Here is a 24669-nt window from a genome sequence, read left to right on the forward strand (position 1 = left end):
AACTGTGTTATCATGCAAAGTAGTCATACAATGAAAGAAATATGCAGTCCTGGGTGAAAGCCAGGACAGTCAGGCATTACTGGACTCCAATTTTAACAATGGGATCTTTTTAAAACTGGTATGCGGTAGCATTGCCTTACTGTTGAACCCAAAACTGAGAACCAAGTATGCGTCGTTAACACTTGACTCTCAGGATAATTAAGTCGGGGAGTCAAAGGATTACTCAAGAAGGTGGTGCAAGATAGAAACTCAAAACTCAATGAAACAAGTGGAAACAAACAATAAATAATTGTCCATCTAATGCTTTTTATTTATAATGAAAACATTTTTTAATCTCCACATACAAATCAATGCTGTACATAAAAGCTAGAGGACAACAATAATGTAAACATCTGTAGCTAGGGAGATACCACTGCATGTGGGAAGTGGCCTGTGCTGGTCTAGGTTGTTCAAGCAAGTATGAATATATTAATGATACAATCAAAGAAGACAAAGACAAATTGTTCCTGCGAGATGGATAGGTTAGGTTCTCCGATACTTCCCGAGGCTCTAAGTCAACACCTCGAATGTAGAAAAGAAACTGTTTTGAACGAACACTATATGTCCCAAAATCTAGTATTCTCCCCACAGGATTTCTTCCTTGCATTGTACTTAGACTTAGTTCCACAAAGGCATAAGTTGCTTGTGCAGGTGGTGGGGCACACAGTTTGTGTTCATCTGTGCACCAACTGTAGGTTGAGGCCGCATTGTCTCTGCTCCAGCCCGGACCCTGTCTGCTCCTGTCTTTGACCTCTGCTGAGGTGCCCAGACATGCTTCTTGAGTCGGGATAGGCAAGTCGTGGTCTTTTCGCTCGGATAAAAGGAGAGGGAAGCCCCTACCATGTTTATATGTGTACAAACTAAGTATACCGCCCACACACAATTAAATGAGTCCACCCAAGGTCAAAGCAGTGATCACAATAGAGTGATTGATAAACTCTGATTGCAGTTGTAATCTCAGTGTAGCGCGCAACCTTCCTAGGCACTGTATGGTCTCAGGGTGGAAAGGCTGACTGCAGTAACTCCAGAACTAGGGGGGCTGGACATGCTGCAGCACCCACATACAACATTGAGTTTGGATGGAGAATGATCAAAAAAGGTACCTTTCAAATGTTTTTCTTCTGGCAGCATTTTTTGGTGTTTTGAAAGTGCCTATTACCATTAGTGAGGTGACATTACTAGCCAGCACTACCACACAAAAAATGTTCCAGCACCACTGGCTGACTGCAGTTGGGATTCTTCTTAGTGCCACATCTTCTAAGATGCTCTGAACTGCCCTTCATAGTTCAGGGTGTAGTAGGGCCACACTGGCTGCTCACTGCAATCATCTGCAGACCAGTTCGGGGGAAGAGGCCCAGCTCAGAATAAGGATACAAGCACTATCACTCCAGGCACTTTGCAGGGAGATCAAGGGTCACTGGGCTACACCACACAGCCTGGCAGTTCAGATCAGTTCAATCCAATTCTTTATTAGGATTTGGATCTCGAAGTAGGTCCACAAAAAGTTTTTAAAAAACTGACACAAATTGAATCACATTATATCATAATATTATTAAATAAATGGATATTTTAATCCTTTACCCGCAATCATGCAAGTACATATAGGGCATAGTTCCAAAAGACGTGTGCAGCACTATAAAACAAATATTCCATTTGATTCATCAGATGGAAATGAGCAGAGTCTTGAGGGATACAAGCATTTATAATAACTAGTGAACCAATACTTTTCTGCTTCCCATTAAATCCTATCTTCGCTGCCTGGATTAATTTAGAGACATGCGAAATATCTTTTTATAACCATCTAAAATTCGTGCTAAGCTATGTGGCTATGCCTCTTTTCGTATGTCCTCTCTTAACAGGGAATGCTGGCCAGCTTATCGCAATATATTCTTCTACTAACTAATTCTTTACAATCCAAGATTCTTAAATTCACACTATATCAGCTTTCAGTTCTTTCAAGAATACCAGTTTATTTGTATCAGTGAATAAGCCCGCTGCATTCCAAGGAGTTAATTAAAGACCCTTACTAGGAACAATTTTTAAACTTTAACCCTGTAGAGCTCTTAGAATTGAGTGCCCCTGACACCCAGCTCAATTTACTGTCTTCCTCTTCTGGAGTGAGGAGTTGTTTATTTTCTCTCTCTGGGAGCAGAGAGACTCTCCTACCTCCATTTCCAAAAGAGACCCACATTTTACTTTCCTTCACACATTGAGGGGCTTTTAGGGATAGAAAGGCCGGAATAGCAGTTGACTTGGCCATTAAGACCATTGAGGTTATATGAGTGGATTTTAGAGGCTCTCTCTTCTGTGGCACAAGAACATCAATTCCACGACAGTGCAACTTGTTGCTGTTCAAGGTTACTGAGTTGGGAATTACCTTAGGACAAAAAGTCACTCTAGCCCCTCCATTCCTACCATGATCTAAAACTTGAACCAGTGCAAGGTCACAACTCTGAACCATTTGAATATCGGGGATGTCAGAGAAACAACTCAATAGGAAAGACCTATTCAGATACAACTCCTGATCGAAAATGGAGAAAAATTCTAAAGACAAAGGCACCAACAGCAGATTATTAACTGAAACAACCCAACAAGGCCTCTCCCATTCGGATTATAAATAACATTAGAACATTTGAATGTTGGGTGCTCCATTGAAAACAATGGAGTGCTCCGGGCTTATAATGCCTGGTATAAGCCCGGAGCACCAACATTCCAATGTGTCTTTGTTCACAGCTCTGGCTGTGAACAAAGACTTCAGGGAGCCTGAGGGGATTTCAATCCCCTCGCGCTCCCTGAAGGCTTTGTTTTGATAGAACATTCTGCCCTCTAGTGGCAGAATGTTCTACTAGCCTTATAGCCCTTCGTAGCAGGGCTATACCGGCTTTTAAAGTCCCTCTGCTTTGTTAAAGTCCCTCGCCTTTGGCTCGGGCCTTTAACGCTGCAGCGGGCCTTTAACAGCCAGTATAGCCCGCTACGGCGGGCTATAAGGCTATATTGTTCCCGATCGTAGATGAGAATAATGCGGCATTAGGGTTCAAATTAGAAGTAGGAGACATCCTTGCTGTACAAGAAACAAGAACATTGCCTCCTTGCAAATTCAATATTGGTTCACAAAAATCCATTGGAAACGATGAAGAGCGTCTTGTGCTTGCTTCAATTTGACCTCCCTCCATCTTTTGGCAGTCGGGATAGAGTTTGAGACAACATTTGGATCGAAACTAAGTCTTCTTGTTCTTTTGTTGCTTACTCTACAAAGGCTTTTCCTCTTTAAATTCCTGTACATGTTCTTATTTTCATTTTTTTTTAATCATCTTTATCCCCCCACTACCAGTGACGAAACTATGACAGCCTCTTTTTTTTTTAAAGATGGGAAGACATTCTTTACCTTTCTCGTATTGGTCTCATTTAAACCCAGGGAGATCAAAGGCAAAAACAAACTGTCCCTTAATTCAAAGAACTTCTGTAAAGACAATAGCTGATCCTTTTCAAATGGATCCAGATTTCTTTTCCTTACTCTTTTCCCTACTATAGGGCGAGCCTGCCTGAATACTAAAGCCCTTGCAACAAAAATTTGAGACAGCATTCGCTTGCCAAGACTGATTTAGGTTGGAACCACATTGATGATATTGAGACAGGCAAACACTTTTGGGAGGGCCAGATTTATTAAAAGATTTGGCAAGAGGAGAAGTAGCTTTTTCAGATAGAGTGCTATGATTCAAAATTAAAAATGATGTGAGGAACAGAAGAGAATCCAAGATATGATCTGAATAGGTCACAGATTTCTCCATCAGAGCCAATATTGAAGTCAAGGCTCTTTCCAGAGAATGCAGAGAATCAGAGAACACATCTTTGCTCCCCGGATAGTTACATAGTGAATGTGGACTCAAACATAATTGTGGAGTAACCCTTGGATTTCTTATGTAATTTCCACTGGGTGTACTACTGAAAAGCTGCATCTCAAGGGAGGGACCAATAGGTGTACCCATAATGTTTTTCACTGGATTTGAAGATGGTAAAACATCAGCGGGTGCTTTAGATGTCTGTGCCCCATTGGTAGCGAAATTAATATCTCTGTCAGGTAGAATAAAATTTTCCATCAAAAGTGCTTCTTCCCTGGTTATAGCACTTGGCTGGATCGAATGATCTCCCAGAGAAGTACAAATTTGATTTGTCCCCAGGAGTATTTCGGCTTCCACCTCAGACTTTTTCATGGGCAATTCAGACTTATTCTCCGTCATGGCCACTTTATTTAATCCTGCCTCTCTTTTAGAAAAAAAAGATGGACATAGCATTAAAGCCTTTTAAGGTATTTATCTGCTGTGGCTTTTTTCTCTGGGGATTAGCTTTGGTCTTTTTACAGGCTCTTGTAAAGACCAAATTCCCAGAGCGCAGCTGCTTGGTGGTAATACCTCAACCCTCAGCGATTGACCGTGTACTCAAATGGACTCACCCTTCCACACACAATTAGTTGCCAACACCACCATCAGTCCTCTGCCCGCTGAGTTGATGGCTGGTGGTAATCATGTTCAGTAAGTAGGGTGTACATGTTGTGCCCATCCAGACAGCGGAGCCTGGCTATGGGTCTTGTTCTGTTTTATAGTAGGCCCTCAGCATACATGCATGACTATTTCGTGTGCTCAGGCCATAAAACAAAAATATCCATAGGCTTGGTACAGAGTACGTGGGGCAGAATTCTGGAATCACCGCAGGTTTGGATTATTGCTGTCCTCAAAATTTAATGTGCAGTTGTGAGTTGTGTGATAGCTCTTCCTAACAGTGTAGAGGAACTTTTCCATCCCAGCATCTTGTCTGGGTAGTGCCCGTTCCACTCTTCCACTGAGAAAGCCAGGCCCTGTGAACATAGAATGGGGGATTGCCAGCAGGGGCTATAGGCTGAATAGTTGCTCACCAATTGAGATTCCAACATTGTGTGGTGTTAGAGGAGAACACCGCATTCTGAACTTCAAGATATTGTCCCACATCAACGTAAGGTTGGTTTTCAACTGAGTCAGTGGGAAAATTTGTAGAGCTTTTGAAATATTTGCTAGATGTCTTATGGTGATTGTAAAGACATTTAGTAAGTGCTTAATTTGAGGCAGTAGTTGCAGGTGGGGCCCACAGGCACTTATATTTGGGGACTGGCACTTATTTTTCCTCCATGACTTCAACCCAGACTAAGAGAGAGAAAAACACAAACAGGGAAAGGATGGAGCAAGAGAAAGATGGGAAATCAGTGAATGAAAGAGTTAGATAACAAGAATAGGAGTGTCTGGTGGTGGATGTGAGAGGTGAGGTGAAATCTAGAGTACGCTGCCTTTGTATTCAGCACCCCGACATTGATAGCATCGCTCACAGGCGTCTAAGCAAAACTTTAGGTCCTGCCACTTATTGGCTTACGAATCAAGCACTGCATATAGTGTGTTACCAAATTATGTTATTTCAATAATTCAGTACTAAGCCTGAATGGGTGGGCTGGCATTTTGTTTAATTTTTTTATTAAAATTAACTTGTTCAGGGAGGTACAGCATTTTGACTAATATCCTGAATTTCACAATAGATCTTTTATACAGTATGGTACAATTTTAATTTCGGTTTGTCCCCATATTAATATGCTTCTTGAATGTTCTCACTCAAGTTCTCTTCACTATTACGCATCCCTGTAGCCCCCTGCCGTCCGTCTGAGGGGCTGGTACATATTCCTCACATGTGTGAGTTCCATTTGCCCCATATGTGGTCCCATTTTCCCGGGCTACCTCTCGTAGAAGATATAGCTATTTTTGTCCCAGTCTTGAAGTATCGATGTGGTCTGGGCTCCCCAGTGTCGTGCTATATTATGTTTTGCTATCATCATACCCAAAGTGGCCAATATCTGCTCTTTCCGGCTTAAGTCTGTTCCCTCCTAAATATTGAGGAGACACAGCTTTGGTTGTACCTCTAAACTGCCCCCACAGGCACTGACCACTTCATTCATCACCTCTGACCAGTCCTGCTGAATCGATGGGCAGTCAAATACTAAATGGTATAAGGTACCCTCATTACCACAGGCTCGCTGCAATGTGTGGTGGTTTCCCTTCCCATTCTGACTAGTGTGGTTCTGGGGAGGTAGACTCTGTGTAAGATCTGAAGTTGAATTAGTCTTAATCTCTCCGAGATAGCTACTTTCCTGGGAGATCTGAGGGCTTCCTGCCAGTCCTCATCTTCTAGTTCACCAACGTCTCTATGCTGTTGTCTAGGGAGTTTCTGAAGGGGGTCGGGGGAGTTGTGTAACAACTTTTGATAAGTCAGGGAGATTGCCTTACATTCCTTGTAATCTATGAGAAACCTGTCCTCTAACTGAGGGGCTTCCGGGTGATGACTACCCGGTGGCATAGCCGCCCTTAAAGCATGTTTGACTTGCAAGTATCTGAAGGTTTCAGTTGGGCCATTGTGAACTTGGACTGTAGCTCCTTGAAGGGAATGACTTCCCCTTTTTTCCACATATCTCCTATCTTCGAGATACCTATGAGGTTCCATCTGTGGAAACTTCAGGATGCGTGAGGCCTTCCAAACCTCTTGCTATCTCATAATGTGGTACTTTGCGTCAGGATGTCAGACCACCCCAGTCTTTTGTTTACCTTGTGTCATAGGGTGATTGTGTTTGCAGTGTGTCCGGTCAGGGCACTCCCTCCTGGTTTCGTGTATAGGGCTCTCATGTATTCTCCCTTAGTTGTCAGTAACCTGTCTATTCTATATGCCAGTTCATCATGCGGTCGGTGGACCCATTTGTCTATTACTGTCAATTGAGCTGCCCAATAGCATGTCTGGATATCTGGTAGCGCTATGCCCCCGTCATACCACCCTCTTCTCAGTTTCTGCGCCACTATCCGTCAGGGTTTTCACACCCATAGCTGATCTCTTACCTCACCCTCGACTGCTCTGAAAAATGTCAGAGGGATCAGGAATGGTGTATTTTGTAGAGTGTATAGGAAGCAAGCCATCATTTTATAGAGTGCTGCTCAGCCTAACAATGACAGCAGTAGCTTCCTCCAATGCTGGACATTACTCCGAAGGCAGGTATGTTTTGAGTATAGAAGAGATCAGGATCTGTTGTCACGAATATACTGAGGTATCAAAATCCCTCTCTTGTCACCGTTGCCTCACAGTTTTCTGGTAGTGCTGGGGCTGGGCCGCTGAATTTATATATCGTGGATTTGGATCAATTGATTAAACACCCCGGTTGCATCTAAATTTGTAAGAATCGTCATGTTTCTAGTTATGGAGTGACGTGGGGAAGTGATATATAGAAGGACATCATCAGCATACAATGATATGCGATCTTACCATCCCTCTGTCCAACGCAGACCCCGTATCAGGTGGTCTCCCCTGATCCACACCGCCAATGGCTCGAGGACCATTGGAAACAGGAGCAGCAATAAAGGGCAACCCTGTTGAGTCCCTCTCCGCACCATAAATGCGGCGGAGTTTCACCAGTTTACCACCGCCTGTGCCATGGGTCCAGAATAGAAGAGTCAGATCCATGCCTGATATTTGGGACCAAACCCCATATTCTCCAGCACTGCGAATAAATATGGCCACTCCACTGTTTCAAACACCATGTGTGCGTCCAGGGATATTACTGCTGCTTCCTCTCTGATCATCTCTTTCCTACCTAGTACCCCATGAAGGAGGTGCAGGTCAAGCACCGTATTTCTTCCCGGCATGAAACCCGATTGGTCTGGGTGTATCAGGTTAGAGATGTGCTGTAGGAGTCTGGTAGCGAGAATCTTAGCTAGTATTTTTATTTCAGCATTTAGGAGTGAAATAGGACAGTATTAGGAGCAATAGTCTGTCTGTTTACCGGGTTTGTGTATGACTACTATTGTGGCGAGCCACTGATCTGGTGGCAGGCCATCGCTCACCACACTCTCTGAATACATTTGTAGTAAATCTGGCACCACTTGGGATGCAACTACTTTGTACAATTCAATTGGAAGACTGTTTGGGCCCGTCGACTTCCCGTACTCAATACCACAGATAGCAGAAGATATTTCATCCACCGTGATATCTCTGTCCAAGTCTGATACATCGTCTGGGGAGAGTACCAGGAGTGGGAAATCTGCCAACACAGCTCTAGACCCTTCCACTGTGGGAGTCGTAATCTCTTTGCATATTGTGGCGTAATATTGTGCGACCTCATCCGCAATCTGTTGCGGATCCCTCAAGACCTCTCCAGAGTCTATGGTAATTGTGTGTTCCCATCTATTCACCCTTTCCCGTCTCTTAAGCCAGGCCAGAAGCTTCTCAGCTTTATCCCCGTGCTCATATATTCTATCTCTTGTTGCTGACAATTTGGCCTGCGGACATGTTCACTCTTGTTGCTAGGCCCTCAATAATCATTGAGTGGATGATGCATCTTATATGTGAACTCTTCTGAATAATGGGGAAATTACGGGGTCTCATCATTTCATCTTTGATGGAAGAAGACCCTTTCTAAGGAGAAAGGAGCTCCTGTCAACAGTAGCATATTAACTAGGTGCTTTTGGCAGAGCAAGCACTTCCTAAACGAGGTAGATAGAATTAAGTGACACTTACTAGATGTTGGAAGTCCAAAGGAGCACTATAGGATGTGAAATGAGCTCATAAGAGACCCTAAAAAGTATCGGCTTTTTTGTAGCTATGAAACAGAATGACCTTAAGCTGGCTAAACAAGATAACAAGTGTGTGACCTGCAAAGAGGGACGTGCAACCAACTGAAAAAGAGAGATTTGGTCACCATCGAACATGTTCCCAGTGGGCCATATGTTGTTGATTGTGTCCAGAACTGGGACTATATTACAGATAGAGCGCATTGTCCTTGTTTGTGCTGCAGCACCCTTTAATGTGCTTCCCTCAGAGCAGCTGTGAACCCGCAGCCACCCTGGGGGCAACACATTTAGTGAAAAACTGAGCAGCTGTTTATAAGCCTCTCTGTGTTTCACAGTGCAAACAGGGCACTTTAACCCCTTCAGTGCCACGCCCTTTCCCCCTCCTGTGCCGGGCGTTTCCTTAGTGGGCGGGTTTCATGACGAGATAGTCTCGTCATGGGTACAGCGCGACCGTGCTCCATGACGAGACTATCTCGTCATGGGCACAGAAGAGGTTAAAGAGAGGAGCACTATCCCCTAGCAAGCAGGTGCAGTAAGTACTGCTTCTGCCTGCATGGGGGTGTCTTGGTTTGTCCAAGGGACCCCTTTCTCCTCTCTGGCTGACTTAAAGAGGCGTATTGTCAGTGCGCCTCCTGATGGCAAGTTTCCCTTTGTGCCTATGTCCATAATACGGTACGGCCGCACAGTCAAAGCAATTCTCTCATTTGCATTGGACCACAAACCCATGTAAATGAGGGCACACCATCGGAAGATGGAGGAGGTGCTACAGTATTACAGAAGGGGCCACACAAGTGTCTGCCGCCCGTTCTGTAACACTATAGTGCCCCAGGGGCATGAAAAGCGGGCACACGCACCTTTGCGCCACCTCGAGCACTATATGTAATATGGCCCCTGGTGTTGTCTTCTAGAGTGCTTTGTCCAACTCTGTCAGTCAAATCTTTGGAATAAAATAACTTCTGGAAGACAGTGTAGGAATGTGCAAAGAAAGCAGCTCCGTTTTAAGTGCAGTGAGGAAAGACTCAAGAATCTAAATATTTGCTCATCATGAAAGGAGAGGGGTGATACTGTGAGCCATTCAGGCCCTGAAAGGTAATGAAAACTTGACAATAGGGGAGCATTTTTCATCTGGAGTACTCTAACAACAGAGGCTGTGTGAAGTTTAGATTTTTTGTTATTGCAACTTGCACGAATGTCTATGAAGACTGTGACTTGAGACGATTTATGTTGAATAGATCTTATTTTAAGAGGATCAAAGGGGTACTGTAAAGTACATACCACGCAGAATACACAGATTTTCTCCACAATTCCGTTATGAATAACTCCACAAAAAGGTAAGTTGGCAGGGAAAAAGTATGTGTAAATTTAGAATTAGGCACCGAAAAGCTCTGCAAAAAGTACACTTACTACTAAAAATGTTTATAAATATCCCTGCTTGGCTGGGTAACATTAGAGTACAAATGATCTCCCTGTGCAGAGAGAACACTATGCAGATGAGGGCGCAGATAAACAGAGAAGCTTTGCAACCTTTCAAAATGGTGAAAACTGAGAAAACATGGCCGTAGAAAACTATACATCCCAAGTCATCATATGAAACTGTAAAATGTGGCCTTAGTATGTATATTATTGCAAATTAATTCAAATAAAATAAAGTTTACAGCATCCCATCAAATGAAGATAACCAATTCCAAATAATCTAAAGAAGTATAAAAGAGAAACAAGGAAAACACCATTCTTGTTTCCTGAATAAGCTGCTTTTTTTTTTCTTATATAGGTAGGTTCTATAGGGTCTGGACAATATTTTATGCCAAACCACAAATTAAATCCACTCCCAGGCTCATATAAAAACATGAAATCGAATATTTACCTCAATTACACGCAAACAAAAGTCGAATAAAGTACACCTAGAAACCCACAGAATGGAAAGATTAACAAGTTAATGGGACAATTGCTCACCATACTTTCTTGATTGAAGATTGAATTAAAAGGAGAAGCACGTTGCGTAATGAGCAATGAGAGGGTTTTCCAGAACTAGCATGAGCAGCTCTATTAGGAGCAACCCTTTGGTTATGTTCTCTCTAACCAAATAGCACATATTTTCTAGTTTTCGAGACCTTGGCTTGCACTCAGCTTCTATATACCTTCGTCAGGAGAACAAAAAATAGAGAAGTTAAGAACTTGGTTTTCAGGTATAAATCTGCCCAGCAGCTACACTCCCCCTCACGGCCGGACTGGCCAGCCGGGCAAGCGGGCAATCCCGGGCAATCCCCCGGGATGCTGGAGCCCCTGAAGGCCGGTTTTGACACCTGGAGGACGGTTGCGCACCTAGAAGTTGTGATGCACGTTACGCGATCCCGGCAGCCGCTATAAGATTCTCAGGCCCGTTTCAAAGACTAATTTATGGATGAATTAGGAGAAAGAGTTTCATACAGGCCCGGTTCTAGATGAGCCTTGGCCCTCGCAGTAAATCTGCCACCAATGCAAAACAACAATAAAAAAAAATCATATAACTGGTGATTTATGATCCTGCTTCAGAGCAACCGTTTGTCTGTTGGTAGTTTTTAAGTGCTGATAAACTGAATTTTTTGGGAATAGCTCAGTGGGTTACTGCCTTTGTCACAGATATCCTTGTGTTACTTGCAGTTCAGAAGTTACTATCCTAACATAGGACAGTGACCTATGAACTGTCATCAAAGAGCTGCATGCAAACTTCACTTTTTTGTGTTGTGATATAGTTAGAACTTCGCCAGTCTCTCATTATTCTAAAGTTGTTAAAAATAGTTTGTTTGGGCAGTTATACATTTTTATCAGTAAAGCCAACCCTCAACCACTGGAGTACTCTTTAAATCCTGAGTTTGTGCTTTTCCAGACCAAAACCTCGTAAAATATATTGGCCACTTGTATGTATGACATGTGATTTCTACACCTTGTACTCCTCATTGGTTTATGTGTCATTCCCCGTAGACTGAGTTATTGTCTCTGTATAACGTGTGCTGTTATGTGAAGTACTGTGATACCCTACACTGATATGAGTAGCGCAATACAACAAATGAAATAGCTATGAGAGAGGGGCAACGGAGAGATGCGGGGCACTGGTGGAGGGTGGCAGTGAGGGAATCCATGGAGGAGGTCAAGGGGAGGGGGGGAGCTACGGAGAGATGAGGGGCGCAGGTGGAGGGTGGCAGTGAGGGAATCCAAGGAGGAGGTCACGGGGTGGGGGGGAGCTACGGCGAGATGAGGGGTGATGTTGGAGAGTGACAGTGAGGGAATCCGAGGAGGAGGTCACAGGGTGGGGGTGGAGCTACGGCGAGATGAGGGGTGCTGACGGAGGGTGACAGTGAGGGAATCCGAGGAGGAGGTCACGGGGTGGGGGTGGAGCTACGGCGAGATGAGGGGTGCTGACGGAGGGTGACAGTGAGGGAATCCGAGGAGGAGGTCACGGGGTGGGGGTGGAGCCACGCAGAGATGAGGGGCACTAGTGGAGGGTGGCAGAGAGGGAGTCAGAGGAGGAGGTCACGGGGTCGGGGAACTACAGAGAGATGAGGGGCACTAGTGGAGGGTGGCAGTGAGGGAAGCCAAGGAGGTGGTCAAGGGGTGGGGGGAGCTACGGAGAGATGAGGGGCACTACTGGAGGATGGTAGTTAGGGAGTCTAAGGAGGAGGCCATGAGGGGGAGGGGCTACAGAGAGATGAAGGGCAATGTTGGAGGGTGGTAGTTAAGTTATCTACAGAGAAAGAGGTCATTGGTGGGGCGCCAAAAAAGACTTCCACACCAGTACTAAAGCCGGCCCTGTCATGGCCTTTCTGTTTTCGTATTTAATTAACAGTCAGGTGATTAGGACAACTGTGGAGCATTCTTTAAAGTGCGTGCTAATTACATTCACTGCTATATTCAATGTTTTAAGCTTGAAGGTGATTTTACTATTGTTTTCTACTTGTAATAATGAAAGTGGAACTGAATGGTGGCTGATATTGGGCTGGGGCCCAAGGTCAGCTGTGAGATAAGATGCAATGGAGAGGGGTGGTAGAAAAGTGGATAATCAAGCCTGTAAGGGCGCGCGCTGCAGAATCGGGTCAGGTGGAGATAGTAATGAAGAGGGTTTCTCCCTGAAGACTCGCACAGAGGGAGCCTGAGTAGTGTCACTTGCCTGATACTCCCACCTTAGAATCCTTCTCTTCCCATCCTAGGGACATTACATGGAAAAAAACACTTTTTGAGAGTGGTAACATATAGAAAGAGACTTGGAAAAGAGTGCGTTTTACTGGGCCTTGTAAGACTAAGGAGAGATAAAGGAGGGCCCAGATGCAGGCCTGGCTAGATATATAAGCGATAAATCGGGCCAGCAGTGGCCCACCCGAATGGACCCTTGGCCCACCCACATAAAAATTCCTGGAGCGCCTGGTCTCATAACGCTACCAACATGTTCTTTTTCTCGTCAGGCACTGAATTCTTGCACAGGTGCATGCATGATTAGAAACTATGTAGAAATAGCGCTACTGTACTAAACTCTTATGTACTTGAATATTTAATTAAATCCCCTTCTGAACAACCAGCAAAACTAGTGTATATAATTAAAACCTTTCAGCAGGCACCTTTCAGTTTGATATTTCCAAAATTATCCAGGGAAAATCATACTGAGCAAAGTGTAGGGGTCACTCACTCGGTGCATATGAGGGCTGAATTAATACTTTTTTGCCAGGGCTGTTTTAAGTTCCCAGTCCGGGCCTGCTCCCCCTCCTTCACATACCCATCTCCCTGAAGGACAGAATCAGCACCAGAGTTTTAAGGATTGCCGTCCTTTGCCGAATCTGAAGTGTTGTTCAGACTATACCGGAAACTATTTATCTGGCAGGAGTTCATTGAAGACATCAGTCCCTGTCACCCACACCTTATCCATGTATTCATGCAGCATCCATCTTAATCCTCCAAAGGCAAACTATTATTTAGCTGTATGTACAGCTCTGTTACCATAATACCTTCCTATCTTTTGTTACTTTTGCCCTCTCTTTAGTTTTCTATCTCACATATACTCTTTTGTTTGTTTCTCGTTCTCTTTCCCTATTTCTGACACTCATTCCTCCTGTCTCTCATGTATTCTCATTGTATTTATTACAGTAGTTAGTTATACTTTGGGCCATGTTTCCATAGGAAAAGCGTTTTTTGACTTGCCTATATCATTGGCATCGATTGACAAATCTTTATGAAATTTTCCCAAAAAAGTGTGCCCGTGAGTTTTCTTGTGCATGGAAATTTTTGGGGTGATCTGTCAATCGGTGGCTGAGAAAAAGGGGGGGTCAAAAAAAGTGTGTTTCCCATGTTAATATCCATAGGACCTTTGAACACGTGTACAGCCCAAACTGCCAGATGGAATTACACCAAATTTGGCAGAAAGGTAGAGTTGGTTACACAGAGTAGTGTGTTTTCTGTTATTTGGTGTAAATCCGTTCAGTAGTTGTTGGGTAATTTAAGAAAATACAGTTACTGATATCTGTGGCTGTGTTTACTTTGCGAAAAATAATGAACTTGTGCAGGGAAATACAGAACTCTGATTGGCTGCCAACACAAAAGGAAGTAATGGTAGCCTTCTTGGGACTCAGCTTCAGCCAAGTCCCACAAAAAATGTTTAAAAAAAGAAAAGGGGACAGGGTAAAAATACCCTGACTCCCAAGCTTTAGCCTTGGGTTACCTGTGAGACTCCGCCAGGCCCCTAAAAATAATTGCGGCGAAATCGCAATAATATTGAATTTGCGGGGGGGGGGGGGAAACAAGAGTGGATTCCAGGGCTTGCTTTTAAATGATCCCCGCATGAGCCAGGTCCCGGGGGCATAACATAAAAATAGGAGGTGGACACATGGGGCCTCCCTCCTCGGGCTTATGAAAGCACCGAGGACCAACACCTCCCTGGGGCATTGCTTTTTATGTATGGGAGGGTGCCCACGCAGCACCCCCCATGCCCCAAGAACGACAACCTCACAGAGGCAAATGTTTATAAAGTAATGTGGATCCCCCTGCAGCCCCGGGGGAACTCCACCTCCCTGGGGCAGTTAAATATGTATGCGGGTGGGTCCAGTAGGCCTTCCCGGGGACCGCCACCTCCTCTGGACTAAGCACCAAATTAATGTGTGGGGCCCAAGGGCCCCCTACACAGCCCCAGGGACCACTCCCTCCCTGGGGCTAAGTTGTGCAATGGAGAAAGGCCACCCCATGGGGCCATTGATGTCCCTTGGGACCTCCAACCCCATGCCCGGCTCCTGCTATGTCCTGGTGTACCCACCCCCGTGACTTGGTCAGTCCTTTGACAGCTCCCGCCAAGTCACAGCAAACACTCCATTTTCAGCAAGCGAGAGCTGTGAAAATGCTCTCGCTTGCTGGAAGCGGAGCTTTCATCTGCTTCCCTGCCCGCTGTCAAGCAAGCAGGTAAACAGACAAATTGCTTTCACACACAGGGGGCTGCATCTTTAGGAGCTTCCTGATAGTGAAAGCAAGGCAAACTCCCGCAGCAGTCAGGAGCCGGCTTGGACCGTGGGGTCTTGAAGACCTTTATTTTGCCTCTTTCTTCTCATTGCTGATCTCTATTTAGCCTATTTCTGCTTTGTTGCTGGCCTCAATTTTGCCTCTTTATACGCATTGCTGGCTTCTATTTTGCCTCTTGATGCTTGTTGCTGACCTTTCTTTTTCCTCGTTCTGCTAGTTTCTGACCTTTATTCTGCCTCTTTCTGCTTGTTTCTGACCTTTATCTTGGCTCTTTCTGCTTGTTGCTGACCTTTATTCTGCTTATTTCTGACCTTTTGTTTTGCCTCTTTCTGCTTGTTGATGGTCTCTATTTTGCCTCTTTCTGCTCATTGCTGACCTTTATCTTGCCTCTTTCGGCTCGTTGCTGACCTTTATTTTGCCTCTTTCTGCTCGTTGCTGACTTTTCAGGCTGCTCATTTCTGACCTTTATTTTGCCTCTTTCTTCTCGTTGCTGATCTCTATTTAGCCTATTTCTGCTCTTTGCTGGCCTCTATTTTGCCTCCTTCTGCTCTTTGCTGGCCTCTACGTTGCCTCTTTCTGATAGTTGCTGACCTTTCTTTTACCTTGTTCTGCTCGTTTCAGACTTTTATCTTGCCTCTTTCTGCTCGTTGATGAAGATTATTCTGCCTCTTGCTGCTCGTTTCTGATCTTTATTTTGCCTCTTTCTGCTGGCTGCTGATTGCTATTTTGCTTCTTTCTGCTGGTTGCTAGCCTCTATTTTGCCTCTTTCTGCTCAATATGGGCCTCTATTTTGCCTCTTTCTGGCCATTGCTAGCCTTTATTTACCCTCTTTCTGCTTGTACCTGGCCTTTATCTTGCCTCTTTCTGCTTGCTGCTGACCTTTATTCTTCCTCTTGCTGCTTGTTTCTGACCTTTATTTTGCCTCTTTCTGCTCGTAATGGTCTCTATTTTGCCTCTTTCTGCTCGCTGCTGAGCTTTATTCTGCCTCTTGCTGCTTGTTTCTGAACTTTATTTTGCCTCTTTCTGCTTGTTGCTGACCTTTATTATGCCTCTTTCTTCTCGTTTCTGGCGCTCAGACACTCTCACAGCCACTCACGGACCCAGTCAGACACCCATGCACCAGTTACAGAAGCATTCATACTCTCTTTCAGCCACTTACAGATCTACTCAGAGACTCATGCCCATCTCACAGAACCACTAAGACTCACAAATCCACTCACAGACCCACCCAGAGACTTATGCACCCACTCAGACACTCATACAGTCAGTCACAGACTGACTGACACACTCATGAAGGCACTCACAAACCAACTCAGACACTTTCATACCCACTTACAGACCCACTCAGACACTCACACACACATTCACAGACTCACTCAGAGACTCACGCACCCATACACAGACCCACTCAGACACTCACAAACACACTCACACACCCAGTGAGACACTCACACACCCACTCACAGACCCATTCAGACACTCATGCACTCTCTCACAGACTGACTTACACACACATGGAGGCACTGTCAAACCCACTCAGACACTCTAACACCTACTCAAAGACCAACTCAAACACTCATGCACCACTCACAGACCCACTGAGACACTCATGCACTCACTCACACACTCACTGAGACACTCATGCACTCAGTAAAACACACTCACTCTAAAAGTTTATATTTTAGAAATAAAATTAAAAAACATTTTAAATTCACTTTAAAAACCAAAGCTTACAGAGATGTTATAGTTAGGATTTCGAATTTGAAAAACCTTAGAAATTCATTTAAAAACCAAAGGTTACAGGGACGTTATTGTCAGGAAATAGAATTTAAAAATCCTTAGAAATTTACTAAAAAAAACAAAAGTTACTTGGACGTTATAGTAGGCTCACATTTCACTTGTACAAAACCAGAGAAATTCAGCAGTCATAGTTACCTGATCTAACTATAACATATGCCCCTACAATGCACTGCTTATGACCTCACATATAACATCACTCATGACATGGTCATATATATATACATATACACACACACACACATGTATATACACACACACATATATATATATATATATATATATATATATATATATATATATTCATCTAACACGCCATTTTTCCCTTGCTTCGCTCAATTTCTCTCCCTCATTCTACCTCTGTGGTTTGTGATCTCTTTCTCACGTTATCTATTTCTTTCTTGTCTCTCTCTTGCTTTCTCACTGCTTCTGTCTCTCATGCTTCTGTTTTTCTTATTCTCCTTCACTCACTCAGCTTTGTCTCTCGCTAACCTCTCCTCCTTGTAATATCTTTATTGTGCCTCTCTTTATCTCTCACTGTATTTGGCTCATTCTTTCTGTCAGTCACTCTTTCAGTGTATCTGTCTATCATTGTTTCCCCTTATTTCTATCTTCTTGCCTATTCACTCCTTCTGGCCTTCTTTTTTGTACAGGTGTACTCTCCAGTGGCAGTTGGAACACCTGATTACCTGTCTCCAGAGATCCTGCAGGCAGTAGAAGATGGTTCTCGCTCCTATGGGCCAGAGTGTGACTGGTGGTCTCTTGGGGTCTGTACCTATGAGATGTTTTTTGGACACACACCTTTCTTTGCTGATACTGTAGTTGAAACGTATGGAAAAATCATCCATTTTAAAGTAAGTAAATACTATGAAAACCGGAGACCGTTCAATCCTGCCTCTCTGCATGTCCACTTAAATATCTGCTGTCCTCTTTTGGTGTCTATTGGCCTTCTGTGCTGGTCTATCAGTCCTTGTGTCTGTCCTGATCCACATCGTTCCTGCAACTGTCCATCGGTGGTCCTTCATTTCTGAACATGTGAACTTCTACATGTGCATGAAGGTTCTTTGCGCACATCCATTGGTGTTGCTTTGCTTTTGTTCCCCTGGTGTTCATATCCATTGAGATTACTGCATCTATTTATTGATGTTCCTACATGTGTTGTTTAATGTACATGCACCTATTATTTGCTGTCCCTATCTATGTTGGTAGCCTTGTATCAGCCCCTTGTTTGGGGTGGGGCCACCCTGCAATACCAGCTGCATGGTGGATGATGGAATTCAACTACTCCAGTGCCCACAGTTTAATGCCGTCCTCCCCAACTATGTATATAGCCCTCTCCACCCATCTGATAATGATGTCCTGCTATCTAACTTTGTTTTCAGGAACATTTCCACTTCCCACTGTCTGTGGCTGAAGTTCCAGAGGAAGTCCAAGACCTCATCTGTGGCTTAATCTGCAACAGGGAAACCCGCCTTGGGCGCAACGGTGCACAGGACTTTAAGGAGCACCCATTCTTTGCAGGCATTGACTGGCAGGGGCTGAGGACTTGTGGGCCGCCTTTCATCCCAGATGTTGTGAACGCAACTGACACAACCAACTTCGATGTGGTGGAAGATTGTCTCACTGATATGGTGAGCGGGGGAGGGGTAGGTGAAGATCTTTTCCTATTTTTCCTAAGATGAGAATAATTTAGTTGTTGCATGTTCTAAATCATAATAAGTTTTAACACATAATTGTCCTCAGCTACCCAGTCCACATTCTTCCTGAAATATAATTCACCCAGGTGTGAAACTAAGTGGACAGGACGAAGCTGGCTGCCAATGCCTCCACCATATATCTGTGAGACACTACTCATGATTTCTGTGTGTACGAAGATTTTGGACTTATTGGCTGGCCTATGGAGATATCAGAGTTACCGTGTGTTTCCAGGCACTGTGCCAGCTTCTGATCTCTGAAATCTTTCCAACTCTTGCATGGCAGGACTTCAGCAGATCTGAAGGGCAGAAAACCGATGAGAAAAAGTAGGGGGATCTTATTTGGGAACATTTGTGACGGTATTATTGATTGGAATCCTAACTGGAGCTTGACTCATTTGACTTTAAAAAGACGAGAGCTGTGTGGATAGCTATGATAAAGCTGAAGACCATGTAGAGTCTCCTAAAACAGTTAATGATATGATGAAATTAATAAAACGGAGCACTTTTTCTGCAGTCATTGTTTAGATATTTATTGTTTGAGTATTTACCAGGCATGTATGGCTCTCCAAAAGCCACTACTCCATGCTAATACAGAAAACAAATGATAGTAGAGAATCAAGTTATAAATAGCACATTTAGGCATCATATACTAACCATCAGCCACTCGTCAATCGTATTGCATGATTAATTAACACATCCTTTATAGTTGAAGAAACGTTTTGATTTGTAATGTTGACACTACAGAAGATTTAATCTGATTTAGCTTGGTTGCACTGCCTCATTCTATAATAGTTGTTGGCCCTTTTCTGTCCAGACATAGTTGGCACTGTTCTTCCAACCAACAAATCTGTGGATTGTTGTTACTCCAAAGGAGTATGCACAAATTGGAAATAAATCAAAAAAGGTCCTGTGGACAAAGGAACCTGGTTCTGTTACAGATAAATTACTAACACCAGTACAAACTGGACATTTTGATGTGAACCTCAAAAGGAGTTGTAAGAAGCCCTTCTGCAGTTTAAACTGGTGGGATGCTGTCTGAGGAACCTGTCCATACTATACTTAACCTGTACATACTAAACTTTAAGGAAGTCTGTGCTTAAAGTTCACAATCAGGCATGAAGATCCATGAACAAATGAAAGTAGAAAATGTGTGAATGATGGAGACTAATGTCAAATAAATGAAGCGGTGGCCTAATTTTTAGCTCCTACAAATGTAGGATGAGTGCTAGGTAGATTTCAGAAAGATTTAAGTATTTACTTGCCAGGGAAAGTGCTCTTTATAGTCTAACCAGGGTCAAAAGAGAGTCATGATAGAGGAATGAACTACTTACATTTAGCCATGTTAAAGTGCTGTATCAGGTCCATCCCATATTGCCAGAAGAGTAACCCACAGGCTCACACATGAGAAACCTAGCTCTGGGTGCTCTTTATAGTCCACATAGAAGCAACAGGCACAACCTGTAATCAAACACTGGATACAGGCGTATATTTAGTAAAAGATCTATAGAGTCCACCCAGGATCCAGAGGCACAGCCTACGGCTGGCCATAGCAAGTGATCTGAAGCATTACCCCAGTAGTTAAGCTGGGAAACAAACCTCAGATATACATTTGATACAGGCAGTCATGGTAAATGATATGAAGAGTTCTCCAAAAAGCAACAGGAGAACTCCAGTCATGCACTAGATACAGGCAGCCATGTTAAATGATCTGACTGTACCCTAGAGCAACGTGGAAATCATTATAGTGGGAATCGAATGTGTGCCAATATAGGGGTGGTGGTCAGGTAATGCTGCAGAAGGAAACAATTAATATATTAGGTGAATTGAAGGTGAGAATGGGCTTCAAGGTGCATCGAAAACTGCAGTATAAAATCCTAACAACACGTTTTTTTATCCATGCAAGATACGATTCACTACATCTTGCTTTGTAAGACCCACACTATTGCAAAAAATGTTTTGTTAGAATTTCAGCCCTCGTCCTGCCAGTGCTATTTCGGAAGATATGTTCCAGCCACTTCTGCACCATAATGGGCCAATTCATGTTCAATAAACAAAGAAAGATGTTGTTTTCATACCTAACCGAAAACAATAGAACACAAGCACAATGTAGTACATGAACCATGATGATATAACAGGCCAAATTTCAGCACAGAGTACTTAACATCACAAAACACGCTTAACACCCAGTGAGGCAATTGCTTAATACTCACATTAGTTTGTTTAAGGGAAGGTGTGGCCCAAGGATCTTACAACTCACTGACATAAATGCATCATAACTTCAACGTTATCCCTAGCCACTACACTCTAACCCCTTTGTCAGAGGCATCCGACCATACAATGAAAGGCTGATTGTAGTAAGTATGCAGTGCATAGTGCCTTCTTCAGTTCTTCAAATGCATTTTGACACTCTGGAATCCATATTAACTTCCTTGGCTGCTTATTAGAGGTCAAAGCAGTCAATGTGGCCCAGGATTTTCTGTAATATCCAGTGAGTCCTAAAAAGGCCCTCTCTTCAGTCTAGGCAGTAGGTACTTTTCACTCCATCACAGACTGAATCTTTGTATCCAGTGGGCAAATCCTCCAGTTCCCGACCTCATGCCCAAAGTAGACTACAGAGGACTGCCCCGCCTGACAGTTGCCTTGACGGTCAGTTTTGCCTCCTACATCCTTTCCAACACCTGTCCAAGATGCCTCAGGTGGTCCTTACATAAATTGCTGAACACTGCAAAATCATCCAAGTAGGCCACACAGACACCTTCAACCCTATGATAACTTGGTTCATTAGGTGTTGAAAAGTGGCAGGAGCATTCTTTAACCCAAAGGGCGTCAATGTCCTAAGGCCAGTCACATAGTCAATCAAATCCTTCTGTGGAGACTCTGAGGTTCCTTACCAATGATCTCTTACTAAGGCAAGTGGGCCCATGCACAGGGTGTCCATACGGAAGTTCAAAGGGACTGAACCCTTCTCCCTTCTGTGGAATCCTCGGTAGGCAAACAGAACACATGGCAGGAGAAGATCCCACTTCATCCTGAGGTTTTGTGGTGAGTTCCCCTCTTGGTCTTCAGTATTTTATCAAACTCTACACCAAACCATTAGTTTGAGGGTGGTATACCGTAGAGAAGTGGTATGTCACACCAGCTTGCTCCTATATCTCTCTCATGTAAGAAGAGGTAAAGTTGGTTCTACAGTCTGAAATTACCATCCTTGGAAATCCAACCCTAGAAAAAAATCCCCAGGAGAACTCTTGCTACCACCTTTGCAGTCATTCTCCTCAGAGGTATAGCTTCAGGGTACATGGTGGCAGGATCTACCTCAACCAAGATGTAACTATTGCCTGACTGTGGTGGAGGGGTCAAATAGACCAACAATGTCTATTCTCACCCACTCAAACAGAACTCTTAAACTGGTAGAGGCATTAACGTTGTCTTTGTCTTCCCTCATGTCTTAACTCTCATCTGGCCATCTGGACAGACTCTACAGAACCTCTGTGTGTCTCTGCACATCCCTGGCCATTAGAACAGAGGTTCAACCTATCCTGTTTTTTTAATACCTAAGTGTCCTGCTAAGGGCAGTTCATAGGCGAGTGACAACCGGGAGTTCCTTTGCAGTGATGGAACCACTATCCTTTTGCTAGTTCCTGGCTTAAGATTTACCGGTTCACTATAGAGAAGACCATTCTCCCAGCCAACATAGTGTTTTCTGATTACTCCTTTGCTAACATTATCCTGGGTTTTGGTCCAAAGTCCCAAAAGCACAGGGCATTCCTCCTGTGCCTTTCAGAAATCTTCCAGAGTAGGCCCTCCAGCAGGGAACAAACCCTGCAGCTATGGAAGCCACCTTTTCTGCTTCGGCAGCCTTCTCCTCCTCCCCTTCTCCCTCTGAAGCAGAAGTGATAACCTCCACGGCCACTGCCTTCCTAGAGTCTGCCCTTTCCTGCTAAATACCGTGTCCTGACTTCTATAAATCAGAGATGAGTCCAGCCTCCCTCTGAGACTGACATGCAGCCTGTGCTCTGGTCAATGCAGTTGATGTTGCTCAAACCATAAAGGCTTCTGGTCCTGGCAACAAGCAAAAGGCAATCAAATCACTGCACCAGAGACATCCAGCTCCTTGCTCTTCCCTTTCCCCGACATCAATCATGGCTGCCTTGCCATTGAGCTCAATGGCAAGCGGATACTCCATGTCCTCTCCACTCCCTACCAAACCTATAGCCTTGGTTCAATGGAGTATCTCCTCTGGCTTTAAGTACTTCCTCTCAACCATAGTGCAGAAAGCTCCAGTATCCCTCAGGGCAGACAGTTTCCTACCTTTGATACTAACTTCCTGCAACAAATCCCATTGTATTACGATGGATGTGCTTCAGAGCATCTGGGTTCCTCTCCCAAATGTCCATAGCCACTACGTTGAGTGCACCCCATCCCTATCCTGTCCATGTCCAAAACCTTCACCCATGTCTAACATGCTTGCCATCACGAGTGTTGTTGGGACAAGTTCCTTCTCTTGACAGTCTCTCTTGTAATGTCCCACAGCATGACACTTAAAGCAAGTCATCACCTTGGACCTCGAAGGGTTTCCTTGCCTTCCCTTCTCATGGTGCTACTTCCCAGAAACACCATTACCATTCCTATGTTTCCTGGGCCCTCCTCAAGTCCCCTGAGAATTTCCCTGGCTCTTACCCTCCGGTTTCGAATCAGTCTGTGGAGAGTTATTTTTCCTCATTGGCTTAGAACCATGCTGTCCCACCCCTTTGTGAACCCTGTTCGCAACCATCTATCAGCTAATACTGCAAGCTTTGTTAGATTCCTCTGTCAGCTCAGACAAGTATTACCTATAAGAAACTAGTGTGGAAGACAGTGAAACAAAGTTGGGAATTCGAGGCAAGATGGATGTCGAGTGAGACCGTGCTGCGGATGGACCGATGCTGGGGAGGCTACCGGCAGCTCTGAGCTTTTCATAATAAGTAATGAAAACATATGGAGCATTTTTCTGAAGGGGAGAAGAAAAGAAGATTATGCCGATTAAGTAAATAGTTTAAAGGATTATATTTGTCAAGTTCCCTGATGGTGCTGGAAGTCGGAGAGACGCGAAATGCCGTGTGTAATGCCGGGTCTAATGTGAATGCAGGAGCCTACCTGAAGACCCTCAGCTCGCTCATTGGTCTTTCTGTTATCCGCTTTCTGTGCCGCGAACAGCTGTTAGCACCACGGGAGCCGAGGGAGCCGAGGGTGCAACTACGCAGTGTCTGGGCAGACATAATTGTCGGAGACTCTGACCAGCAACCTCCTTACGACGTTGTCTAGGAAGGAGCAGTGATGGCTCCTAAAAATGCTGGATCCACCGCCGCGGCAAAGGCAAGGGCTGCGGCAGCAGCGGTGGCAAGGCAGGCACAACGAGAGGACGCTGTAAACGAAAAGCGGGCCGCCAAGGAAATTGACGTGGGCTCCGGCGTCAGGACTCCGAGGACTCCGAGGCGTGGAGCTGCGGTGTCAAGGAAAGCGAGCGCGACTGGTCCCTTAGTTGCGGACCTCCTCCGCCGATCACCGGGTGGAGCACTTCCAGGTCAAAAAAAGCAGAGTAAGCCAGTGAGTGCAGAGGAAGCGCTGCAGAATTGCTTGGGGAGCTCCAAAATCTTTGGAGTCCCTGGAGTTCCAGCTAGTGAAGTAAGGTCTAATTTACCTGTGGGGGAAGTGGTGGGAAAGAACTTGGTAGACACTGTTAATGATAATGAAATGCCTCAAAATGCCCCCACCATATCTATCCCACTTCAGTCAAAATCAGCTACAGTTACAAATCTAAATCAAAATGAAATGCTTCAAAGTTCTCCCCCTATATCTATCCTGCAGCAGCCGAGTACAGCTATAATTACAGTTATAAACAACGACAAGGACTCTGACGTCATGGCTACTCCTGTAGTATTTCCCGAGGCATGTCTCAAGGAGACCACGGCTGGCATTTCTGGCAGAGACGCAATTTCACAAAATCAGGTGGCTACTATGCCTAGTCTGGCGGGACTGAGTCACTCTATTGGCTCCCACGATAA

At 44.4% G+C, this 24669-nt stretch overlaps 1 protein-coding gene across 7 annotated transcripts in view; it reads left to right on the forward strand.

Annotated features, from left to right (window-relative positions):
* Nucleotides 1–24669, forward strand: part of DMPK (DM1 protein kinase) — an 817401-nt gene that overhangs the window by 564421 nt on the left and 228311 nt on the right. For 4 of the 7 annotated variants that reach the window (XR_014968671.1, XM_085625612.1, XM_085625616.1 and 1 more), the window contains exons 7-8: nucleotides 17585–17785; nucleotides 18314–18577. Coding sequence is in view for 6 of the 7 variants with exons in the window: in XM_085625612.1 (XP_085481738.1) it covers nucleotides 17585–17785; nucleotides 18314–18577 (465 nt within the window). In the remaining variant the exon portion in view is untranslated. The remainder of the gene's footprint in view (nucleotides 1–17584; nucleotides 17786–18313; nucleotides 18578–24669) is intronic. The other 3 variants (XM_085625617.1, XM_085625615.1, XM_085625613.1) reach the window with 1 other exon arrangement.

The sequence above is a fragment of the Triturus cristatus genome, chromosome 9, assembly GCF_964204655.1.
Source record: "Triturus cristatus chromosome 9, aTriCri1.1, whole genome shotgun sequence".
Classification (NCBI taxonomy): domain Eukaryota; kingdom Metazoa; phylum Chordata; class Amphibia; order Caudata; family Salamandridae; genus Triturus; species Triturus cristatus.